At 41.6% G+C, this 12766-nt stretch overlaps 1 protein-coding gene across 1 annotated transcript; it reads right to left on the bottom strand.

The window, feature by feature from the left end:
* Positions 1-8638: 8638 nt before the first annotated feature.
* On the bottom strand, positions 8639-12360 carry LOC139719885 (uncharacterized). Its single transcript, XM_071631273.1, has 2 exons — positions 11989-12360; positions 8639-11054 (listed from the first exon to the last, which is right to left on the bottom strand). Exons 1-2 carry the CDS (start codon positions 12203-12205, stop codon positions 9799-9801), a joined length of 1473 nt encoding a protein of 490 aa, XP_071487374.1. The 5' UTR covers positions 12206-12360; the 3' UTR covers positions 8639-9798.
* Positions 12361-12766: the final 406 nt, after the last annotated feature.

Below are 12766 nucleotides of genomic sequence, written 5' to 3'. Positions count from 1 at the left end.
ATTCTCTTGGTCGGGACATTGTCCTCCGTGGGATTTCCTTGGCTTTGCTGTCCCTTAAGGCCGTCGGCTAATTATATGCACCATTCTGTCGTTTTACATGGATAAGACTATCGCAGACCAGGGCCTGCGGAAGTGTATCAGGACATTCTTTACAATAAAAGGATTTCAACTCTTGCAGTGACCGGAACTATACGCAAGTGATAATAAAGCCACTCAACCGGACCGGCTAATTCGCATGTACTTCATCTTTGGAGTCAATATCAATAGGTACATTAACCCTCCAGCGTAGAGGCGATCCTGTAGATTCATCGATCACGTCCCCCTGCCATCACGAAATGTCAGCTAGCTTCAGGCCGGATGTTCATAGATTCTGAAGCGTTTTGGTCATTTTTAAAGAACTTCTTGAGACGATCAAAAGCGATCGAGATCCAACAAGCCTCGCTATGGTTCAAGCTATACTTTATATCCCTGCTGGCGTACAAAAAAATAATGAGGATGCAAACCTGTACACACTGTTTTTCTTTCACTAGAATAAGGGGGGAATGGAATGTCATGATATACTTCTAAATAAGGGTTGCTGGGCGGAATCACTTTCTGCATCTCCTTAAACAACTCCTCCACTTTGCTTTCATTATTTTCTTCGCCATTTGGTCCACTCCTCCGCTTCTAGATGAAACAATTTGCGAAGTATAGTTTGCTAATGAAATAAGACAGTTACTGGACTGTAGGATGTGAAAAAAAAATGCCCTATGCTCTTCTCTAAGTAATTATAGGGCGGTGATTTGGCTCAGTCGGTAGCGCGTCTGCCTCCAGATCCAAATACCCAGGATTCGAGCCCCGAGTCTAACTGGGCAATGTTGTGTGTAATCCTATCGTCCCCTCTGGTAAGAGGTAAAACACTCTGTCCCTCGGATAGGACATGAAATGGAGGTCCTGCGTATGAGAGAGTCACAACTCATGCACGTAAAAGATCCCGCTTCAGTCATTCATCGCAAAGAGCAGGCTGCATAACCCGGTAAAATGGTCCCGCCTCACGTACAGCTGTGGACCCCATGGAAGACCAGCTACTGCATCTGAATAGATATGGGTTATCCAGCCATCTTCTCAGATGGAAAATTAAACAAAAACACAGCAAAATAAACAAACAAACAAACAAAATTCAGATTCATCTTTTTTTCTCCCGACTCTCTCTTTCTCTCTCCATTCATCTGCCTGTCCATCTACATCTCTGTCTTTCTGCATTATTCTGCCTTTCCATCTGCCCCTGTTTTATTCCGATTTCGAGTCTTACCAATTCGTTCATCTAAACAAAGAAAAACGAACGATATCAAACAATGATATTATTCTAATGTGATTAAAGTAAAACCGAGAAATTAACAGGAGTATCTTGTTATCTATCTCATGTGGAGGAAATTGATTCAATTCCCTTTAACATTATTTTGTCGAAAGCGGTTGGCAGAAAATGCTCTTTCCCCCTTCGGTGTTTTCTGTTGCCTTCATTGAGAGAGTGGGAAAAAAAAGAAAGAAGAAAAAGTCCCATACTGCTTCCTCGACTAATAGGTTAAATCACAGCAGAGCTCTGATTTTTAGACAGGAGGAAAACGGAAGAAGATCAAGGGCTGAACATCCGGCGGAAATCAAGGAATTACCTCTCATCTGGTGACGACATGAAGCCATTGATATTCCACGGGTTGTAGGGATAGTTCGAGGTGAACATAATTACGGCAAACGCCAATGTCGTATATATACAGGCAACTCGAAATGACGTTACGGGTATATAATCCCGCGCGGCAAGGCGAGATGTGGACGCGGCGAGTACGTGGGGCAATCAGCAGGGAAAAATTGGATAAGGAAGTGAGCGGATGTGTGATGGGTGGTAGACCTTTTTTTCAGCAACATTGGAGTCTGAGAAAGAAGTGTGGAAGTGCCATCACGATTTTGCCTTGTGGTACTGTTCCCGCTCTAGCTGCTGCATATGATACTAGCTCTTAATTTCTCATTTCTCCCTGACGTAGTCCATTGGAAAACATGATAATTTATCTTGTTCTCATCACTTTGTTTAAGGTTGTGAGCTTTCACATTGTGCATAATATGAATCGGAAGCAAACCATCAAAAGGGAATAAAAGGGAGGCCGAAGAAGAAAATAAAATAAAAAGGTGAACGTAAAGATCACTGTGTGCAGAAAAAAAGAAGGAAGGCAGCTGGTATTGCTACTCCCTAATTTTGATCATTTAAAGATTTCTCCTGTATCAACTGAAGAGAACATTAAAGTAATCACATATTCCAGTATCCAACTAATAGTTGTAATGATGCAAGATACTTGAATGTCGCCCACGAGGGTGCACATCACGAGTTCGACACCCACGAATCATACAGCCCACGAGTCATATAGCCCATGAGTCATACAGCCCACGAGTTATGCTGCCCATTAGTCATACAGCCTATGAGTTCGACGCCAAGCAAACAAGACCAGTGATACCGACACATTAAAGGGTGTGTACAGTTCTGGTCGAGGTGTAGATTTAGCTTTTGACATTTTGCGAGATATTCAGAAACCACTCTATGAGATGTAAGGGGGAATGCAGTTCTAAGGGGTATCAAAAGTTTATTCAATGAAAATCGGTTTTGAAATGGCTGAGATATCCAAAAATAAGGTGAAACAAAGAGATCCTGATAAAGTTGTGGCATGTCGCCTTTTATTATTAGCACTTTTTTGGATATCTCAGCCATTTGAAAACCAATTTTCATCAAATAAACATTGAATCCTTCTTAAAATTACATGCTCTTTCATATTTCATAAGAGGCTTTTCATTAATCTCACTTAGGAATGTTCAAAACATGAATCCCTACCTCAACCAGTACTGTATAGTCCCTTTAAGCCCCTTATCTAGTGTCGAACTCATGGGCTGTATGACTCATGGACCTTTTTTCAATGTCGAACTCGTGGGCTGTATGACGCGTGGGTGTCGGTCTCGTGGAATGGCCCCCACAACACGCCATGGTATATCATGTTCACATTCGTAACGAAATGTAATGTACAGATATAGTCAGATCAAATGTAGATAATTTAATTGAATCTGTAACACACGGACTTTGAAAAAATAACCCACAAAAAAACCTCCCATAGTCTATCTAATCTTTGCATGGCTTCCAAACTTTGAATGCTACTCATTAGTAAGACCTTTTTTTTCTGGCTACGGGAGAAAACAATGCCGTTCATTTGCAAATAATTCTGTCTTGCAACTTAAACTGCTAGGCTTCACTTGAAGAAACAAAAACGAAAAACAAAGAGCAAGAAACGAAACAGCACCCAAGAAAACCACTATAGGGGTCGTGGGACCTTAGCCCATACAGAGCTCATAAGAACGACACCCTCCCCCGACACACAGAGATTTCTCTCTGACAATCATATTATGCGTAGACATCGCATCAGATGTTCTGATTTTTTTCTCTCTCATTATTGTTATCATCATTATGACTATTACTATTTGTTATATTTTTATTGTTATTATTACTATTATTATCATTATCATTTTTGTTATTACTACTACTACTACTACTACTACTACTATACTACTACTACTACTACTACTACTACTACTACTACTACTACTACTACTACTACTACTACTACTACTACTACTACTACTCATACTATTCCAATAACCTTGGGAATACTGAATAATGTGCATGTAGCATAAAATCGTGGGAACCGGGCGCCTTTGAACGTTCTTTGCAGATAACTAATGTCAATGCTATAACCTACTTCTATCATATTACTATACCATTCATACAATTCCGGCAACCTTGCGAATAACGTGTAGCATATTTTACGAGTCGGGCGCCTTTGAACGTTCTTTGCAGACTATAAGGTCAATGCTATAACCTACTACAACTGTACTATCATATTACTATATATACCATTCATACAATTCCAATAATTGGGAATAACGTGTAGCACATTTTTGGAGCCGGGCGCCTTTGAACGTTCTATGCAGACAAATTACAAATGTTGTTCATCATTATCATCATCGTCGTCGTCGTCGTTGTCGTTATCATGATACTATGATGATGATATCATTCTAATCTGACGCGCCATCATCACACGCCACCGCATGATTTTAAGCAAGAAATTTTATTAATTCAGAGAGCAATTTCAAAAACTTGTAAGGTGTGTCCATTTCCTACCAACAATGCGTAGGACAGGTTTCAATTTGAGAACTCGACAAGCGTTCCCTTTGATGTAAAGTCATGGACGAATGAATTACAAAAGCACTTAGGATCGATTGCAGGTATGCATAATCAGCTTGTTTCCTTTTTTTGCTCTTCTTGTTTCTTTTAGGATATTAATATTATCGGAGAAGTCAAGTCTCAATGATGCTATGATCAGGACTCATTTCATAAGCATTATTATTGGTTTTTTTTGCTGTAGTTGGCTTTTTTTTTTTTTTGCTTTGTTGTGTGTGTTTGTTTTGTGTTTTTTGCAACGAAATTTTTGTTGCACATTCTGCATTCACCATGGGTGCAGTCGAGCAGTCATCAAGAATGATTTTATGCGCTATAATAATTATTATTATTATTTGTTATCATTTATTTTGCAATTCAACATAAAATACAAGCGGACAAAGAGTACAAACAGAAAATCATATTGCTTGATATAAAAATTGTGGTGATTCTATAAGTGCATACCGCTGGTTGCCGGGGGAGGTTGAGGCAAACTTAATCATCGAAGCTTGAGGCCTTCCTCCCGCCGACCAGTGCATGCACCCAGAATCAGCTATATCAATGAAACCAGGGAGATGGGAAGAGATGAAACACAGTTACAAACATTATCAAATAATACATCATTACACAAAAATGTGCACTGATTGCTGGTGTGGTAACTGCAAAGGACTGCAAAGGAGAACAAAATACAGCTTGATGATATCTGAAAGAAGAACTCTTCATGATTATGGAACTCAAAGTGTTTCGGCAGGCTGCTAAAAAAATTCAGATGATCTCAGTGTTTGATATAAGTGGGGTTTTTTCTCTCCTTTTTCAAAGTTGCTCGGCAATTGAAAGAAAATGAATGAACTCTCGGATAACTTCGGGCGGGATGACAGTACGAGCTCTGGTAACATCTGCCTGCTTATCAACAGTTTCTTGTGCATTGCACTTAAGTTGCAGCTCATTATAAAGGGGCTGAGGTCTGTCCTGTCTGAAACATGCTAAAACAAACATGTGACTTCCACAATATTTTTTTTAATCAAATAAGATAAAGTTCAGTTTGCGTTGTGTGTTGTGTGGATAAGTAACAATGTGAGGAATCCTATTCTTAATGGGCATGAGAGTATCTCACACACGCCGAACCCACGCAAAGTAATCCACATGCCCCTTTTCGTGTGTGAACCTCAGAAAGGCTTGTCTCATTATATAAGAAAAGAAAGAAAGAAAAAATCCAGAACGGAAAACGGTAAACCTCGTTCTCTTTGGTTTTCGTAGATGTATATGGATGTTTTTTGCGTGTATGTTTGTGTGTGTGTGTGTGTGTGTGTGTGTGTGTGGCCGAATACCCTGGCAAGAACCGAATCCCAAAATGGCGCAAAATGCAGCATCTCGAGTAGTTTGGGGGAAAATAACTGTACTGAACAGCTGCTTGGTGTGGTGCTTGGAGTTGTTTTCCATGGCATATTCAGTCATTTTATTTTCGCGTTTTAGTGACTGAATCACTTTGCATCGTCATAGTTCTCGATCATTTGGTTCTGCTTTGTCAATCAAGCCATTAGTTGAGAGAGATAGAGATGGGGAAAAAAGAGAGAGGGAGCTTGTGCTTGTGTACATCGGGTTTGTCGTGTGTTTGTCTCTGAAAACTGTGTGATATGTGTACGAACAGCAAGAATATTTTGGAGTAAAACAGTGATCCGCTTACAATGCATCAGACTGTGTTGAGTGCAGTCAAATGCCCGTTTATGAAGTACCGACAGCAGAGCCTATATATGGGCACATGGTATATGTGGAGAACAAACGCAATGTGATGAAACACTGTGGCATCTTTCCCGTGTCTTGACAAGGCTTTGGTCTAATGCTCATATTCTTTAGAAGCTGGATAGATCAGTTTTCCTGTTTGATTTCCGATCGCCTGTGGTGACATATTTGAACCATATGTAATCGCAAGTCAGAATCAGAGCTATTTATTAAGTTGTTTTCCAGTATAACCAATGAAACCCTAAAATTATTGGTACATCAAACCTCTGTTTTAAAACCATATCCGGCAAGATCATGGCAGTATTTTGTGTTTATGTACATGTATATGTAACTATTATTGTTTATTGACTTCAGCGTAACATTCTTATTTCAATGATAGGTCCCAAAGGTAAGCCACTCTTTCCATGTCCATTTCTCTATCTCTTTGAGAATCCTATCAAATCCATAAAAAGGTATTATACGTGTTTCTGTATTATCAGCTATTGAGTGTCCCATTTCTCTGTTTCTCTGAACTCTATTGCTGTCTGTTTGTGTGTGTGTGTGTGTGTGTATGTGTCCTTTTGTCTGTCTGCATGCCCACTATAGTCTGTTTACTCTCCCTTCCCCTCCCCTCCCCCACGATTTCCCTTCGCTCTAGCTCCGTGGGAGGTGTTTTGTGGTGCTGTTTATCATGACTGTATATTCCTTCCTACACAAGCACCTTTAGACTCTACATTGGATATTATTCTTCCCCCAGTATAGTATGATTATGTATGTTAAGCATATGCACAGAAGAAGGCAAAACAGATCACATTCTCATTATGCATGGCATCACACATAGCGAGATATATTGGACACAATTGGGGCCATATTGGCCGTTACAGTTCCATGCCCACTCTCTCTTTTTTCTTTCTTTCTTTCTTTCTTTCTTTCTCTCTATTTCTCCCTTCTGTTTGTCTGTTTCCACCCCTTTAAGCACTGATGCTCAGCTCATTAGATATGTTTTCTCAGCGTTGTGAAATAAATTAAGCCTACGCATTCCGAAAGTAACTCTATATCTGATGTTGCCACATATGAAATAACGAAAAAAAAAAATGATAGTAATTCGGGGTGACCTCTTCTGCTTCATGCGAATGAGAATAACGCTGAATGCTTATGTCTGCCATGCAACTACCTTACCATGGGTTCCTAAACATACTGTCATAACCAGTTAATAATGATGTCTACAAACATGGCATGTTAATGTATTGGCTCCAGTAACATTGTCGCTGATTTTCTCGCATACATTCAACAGCAACTCCAACTTGAAACGAACTCACAATGCATTCAATCCAATCGTCACGCACACTGCAGGGCTTGGTTAAATCACACCTTACAAAGTAACTTCAGAGAAATGGTATTTCATATTTTGTGCACTTCATGACAAAAATATTTTTATTATTTTTTTTCCTCCATATTTGTATACCTCCTTCCACACCCATTCTACATGCACGGTATACAATACCATAATAATAAATGTCGACATTGCAAGTATGTACAAGCGCGGAATTTTCCCCAGTAAACAAACAATGACCGTGTAATATCTGACGAGACAAGATTAGCACGGGCGCTAATGCATAGTATCAAAGATACAATATAACAAATCCTGACGTGTATAAATATAAAGATATCTATATACACATGTAAAATTAAAATCAAAATTTTACACCAAAACAGTAAGCTGTAGGCACCAAACAGAGAGCAACAGTACACATGGAATTGAGACAGAACCAAAAGATGAGGTCTACGTAAAGCTCTAGGAATGGATTTGCGCACGTTTTATATTTCTCAATTAAGAAGGAAGGTGATGAATTACTCCACCGGTTAGTCCGTATTGCAAGGCAAGCTAATATCAGAATGAAATTATACATTGTCATTTTCCTGTTTTCCATTATTTTTCTTTCTTTCCTGCAATTTGTGTTCTTAAAAAAAGGCACATTGGAAGATACATGGTGTCTAAGCTTTAGGTTTGGTTCCAGCAAAGTAAGAAATTTGTTTGTGAAAACTATGAGTTGTAATTGGTCTTTCCACCTCTTTTGAAACTTCTAGAACAACTCTCAATACAACACGATTGCAGTCGGAATTTTGTCGTTTGGCTTGGATGAATATTGGCAAATGTATTTATTCATGAAAAAAACGATTAAATCCAAGTTTATGCAAAAGAAATGAGACTGTATAGGTAAAGGAATTAATACATATTCTCTGCGTCAGCGATTCCATCTTAACACTCAATGAACCAGTGCAAATTTTACAAGTCTGTGCATGACATTTAACACGCATGTAATTGAAGAAATCGACCAGCACATTAAAAACTTAGAAAACTTCACTGAATCAGAAATTATAAATTGACAAGACACCAATGGACAAGACAAACGTATTAGTGTTTTCACCCTTTCCAGGTACACATAATTGAACCCGTATCATGACTTAATTCCTATGTCATCTTTAGCGAAAATCCACCATGATAATATGTGTGAGGCACTGATGAACTAGAGTTTATCAACTTCTTGTCTTTTCGTTAAAATAAAAATCCACTGAAATGCACGACTTGACACGGCTGTTCACTACATATAAAGAAACCAACGCCATGGTAAGCTGAACGTGATTATCATCGTACCAATATAACACTCAAATTCAATGAATGAATGACTTCCATTTCACAGTGACTTAATGAAGATTAGTTTAGCTTCTTGAGCGACTGCACACATTGCGTAGAATATTTCTGAATGCATCCAAGACATACAAACATCATCGACTGCTGCTCCTCAACTCGTCTTTGAGTTGGGTTACCTCGTCGATGTGGAAATGGCTAAGAATGATATATATCCTGCTCAAACAGAACAAAATTGGCAATAATGCCACTGAATCTTCTTTGGAGCGTAGGTAGTTTTCGTGGCATTGATTTGATTCATAAATACAGAGCATCTGATGTGCGAATAAAATCATTGATGACAGTGTCATTGTTTTTCTCATAGAATCTTCTCTCTTAAAAATCTGTTTAAAGGAATTTATCATGAATATTGTTATTAGGGAGCGGTTTGTCCCTATCGAAATACATTTGCTTCATATTAACAGAAATACAACTGGCCAGCAGCGATATCAATTTACAGAGATATTTGGTTTTTTTAAACAGTGGAAGCAGGCGAGCATGTATACAGAATTATCCAGCACTGCTGGGATTTCTTTATGCACAGCATAATACTCGCTTCAAAGAAAAAAAAATAACATGAAGTATCAAGTCAACTTTCTCTGAATACAAACTGATAAGCACAAGTGCTTTTACTGAATGTTATACCGAAGCTCTGTATTAAGCTATAGAAAAAAAGAAATATTGGAGAGCAGCTTGACTTAGTCACCTTATGACAATACCGCTGAGCAGCACCTACTGTAGGTCAAAAATTTGCAACGGGTTTTCACAAATCGCACAAGCCATATTGGTAAACGAAACGACACAGTACAGTGGTCAGGCTTAATAAATTGCGAACAAAACTCAATGATACAACAATGAACGATAATGGTGTGACGGAATTTCTCCGTATTAACCAGGTTGAGTTGTGCAAAAGTCTATGATCAGACAATCCATTGAGTTTACGTGTATCCGAGAGTTTATAGTCCACACCACGCGTAGGTTCGCTCGGGCTCTCTCAGCGGCAAGATTAGTTGAGGGCCCTGTTCACGACGTCGGGCCGGGGCAGAGCCGCCCGGCCGTACCGCACGACACAGGCCGACGTTCCCACCGAATCCGTGCAGGAGGGGTGCAAAACGCAAAGCAAAAACAAGGTTTAGGCTCGTAGATAAGTCCTCAAAGAGAGTTTTTAAGAGGTCGTTACAGCTGATGGGGCACTGACGGGCATTGGAGGGGACGAGGCTGAGGCTGGGGTCTGCTGGTAGCTGCACGTATTAACTGATTTCATGAGTTCTGCCTCCTTTTTCACTTTCTGTCGCAGGTGGATTTTGCTGTGTCGTTTCCTCTCGTCGCTGCGGGCAAACTTACGACCACAGGTCTCACAGGAGAAGGGCTTCTCGCCAGTATGGGTCCTGATGTGCGTTGTGAGGTGGTCACTGCGGCTGAAATTCCTCATGCAGATTCGGCATTGGAATGGCTTTTGACCGGTGTGGATACGGATGTGTCTCGTAAGCTCGTCGGATCTCGAGAAGCGGCGGTCACAGTTCTCGGCGGGGCAAGCGTAGGGCCGCTCGTGGGGCGGAGTTTTGCCAGGGCGGCTCGTATACTTCCGCGGTTTGGACGTCGACTTCCCGACGGTGCTCTGCGTCGTCGGGTACGGCTGGGAGATGATGTCCGCGGGCGATATGTGCAGCATCATAGGTGGAGCGTTGGTCAGAGAAAGCTGCTGGGTTCTAGAGGGCAAGATTGGGGCTTGTTGTGGCTGTGGGCTAGTACTCTGTCCTGTATGCACACCCATTTTTACGATTTGGTGTTGCGTGACGCTTGGGCGACCAAAAGCCGAGCTCATGTCAGGGGCAGTTGGCCAGGAATATTTCAGCACGCCGTCAACTTTAACGGTCTGTTCGAAGGGAGCGCTGCCGGCCTGCACGATAGTCGACTGCACTGATAAGTTCTCCGGGAGCTGATCGTAAGCCGTGGTCGGAACAAGCGAGGTTGCTGACTGCGTGTAGGCACAAGTCGTGTAGGGAGAGTTGTGGGTGGAGAGTTCCTGAGGGCTGATCATCGCCTGGGTGGCAGCAATGTTGTAGCTGGTAGTGCTGGGCGTGAAGCATGCCGTCTCGCAGCCTGTGACAGTGGGCTGCGCGGCTGCGACGGCCTCGTTGATCAGGCTGTTTGATGTGGTGATAATGCTTCCAATACCACTAGACATGGTGGTGGAAGGGCGCTCGGTAGGCGTCCACCATCCGCTGGGGGTTGGCGAGCTGTCAGGACTGCTGCAGGACACCGGTGACATGTGAGCGGGCTGCTGAACGTTGCTCATCGGGACGGTGTGGTACCCACTCATGACGCCCGGCTCGCCCCGCTGGTTGTTCATGTTATGGTCCGTTTCCACAAAGCCAGCCTCAGTAACCTGTGGCTTGAATTCAAACTCTTCCATCGTACCTGTATTGCAGAAGTAGTAGAAGGAATAAACGAGACTTAGATCCATGAAGAGATAGCAGTTCAAAAAAAAATCAATAAATCAAAGCGTTATAATTCCATTTAATTATGACATGGAAATTGGTAAGACCAGTGTGTAATACTATGAACGTACAGTGACCAGCACTGGATACCCGCCCGCACTGCGATCAGCTGTGCGCTGCGTTGGCGAATGATAACATTACGAAGTGAACACCGATAATGCTGTACACACAACTGTATGAAGGGGAAAAAGTTGGGAGGGAAACCTAATAGGCTACACACAGAGATACGTCACACTGAACTCGACCCAGCAATACGCTTTGCTCTACACGCTTGCCTAAGCTCTATCAAAGGCACGAGCGATACACGCCCCGAGAGCGTATCGCGAACAATGTCACTCGCTTGAAGTAAACACCAAGGGCGCTCAGGGGCTGGGCATTGATCGAACACTACACGTGTGTGCCTTCGCTTCGGTTCGAGGCACACGCCGTGAGTGAGATATAAGAAGCTGCACAACGTAAAAGTCGGAGAGATAATTCCAAGTATTCAAAATCCTATGATGATAAGTAGAGAAAGCACGGAAAATTCAAAGTATTTTCACGAACAGAGCACAAATTGCAAAGCTGGCCGTGTAAGTGTGACGTATCTGAATGGTAGCGGAGTAAACACGGGGTAGAGCTCGGAAAATCACCATAGTAGAAACGCCGCATTATTGTTGAGTGGTTAAGCCAAGTAAGTCCAGTTAGAGAGAGAGAGCAGACTAAGTAATGGCGAGAGCTGATCGAATAATGCGCCTAACAGCTATGAGGAGCGATGGAAAAGTGACTATCGGAGACACAAACTAGTGGGACGATGGTGAGAGAGACGAGACATATCTAAATTAACTCGGAGAAAGAGGTAGTACAAAGCCACCCACCATCGAGTGTAGGCAGATCAGAAGTGAAGTTGAAGCTCTGAGTCGCGGCCATAGTCGTAGCCAAGTTCAGGGCATCGGGTGCTGAGAGGGGGGTCGGCTCAGCCGGCGAGGCTAAGGTGTTGTTAAACAGACTAGTATCAAACTGACTCAGCGCCACTTGCGAGAGTGTATCCAGATCCATACGCATTTCGCCTGATTCTGTTGACTTCTTACTCATGCGTCTGAAAAAAATTCTAAGGTGATTGTGGGGTCGATCAAACGATGATCAAAATTTGCGCGGCGAAATGTCACTTGTGACATGAACCTCAGTTAGAGTAAACGCTCTATTTCCAAACAGCTACAGAGTTACGACTTTTGCCGATGTGGAGTCGAGTAAATCCGAACTGTCGAATGCCGAAGACTCGAGGTACAAGTATTTTTATTCGATTTCATTCATGAGAACCGCCGTCCAAATTAGGGCAGACCCTTGTGACGTTTGAATCACGTGGTACAATGACGCACATTGACGTCAAACGTCCACAGCCATTACCTAGCAACAATCTAAAGATTTGGGATTCGTACATTCTAATTATGGGGGTGTTAGCTTTCTATTACTTATGTCTTCCTTTTATTTGGCAACATCAAAGTGCAGAGAGCATAGTTTTTTGCAATAAATAAGTATTTAATAATAGTAAAATCATCATAATGAACACTTAATTGGAATAAAGGAATAATTTAGAGACACAATTATGCTCCAACTACGGTATCCCCCTATAATCCGAAGATATAGAATAGCCCA

This window comes from Diadema antillarum, unplaced genomic scaffold (genome assembly GCF_040938485.1).
Source record: "Diadema antillarum isolate AM-2024a unplaced genomic scaffold, OU_Dant_1.0 scf00000009, whole genome shotgun sequence".
Taxonomy (NCBI): Eukaryota; Metazoa; Echinodermata; class Echinoidea; order Diadematoida; family Diadematidae; genus Diadema; species Diadema antillarum.
Note: the sequence above shows the minus strand (reverse complement) of the source record. Positions and strands in the feature narration are given on the sequence as shown.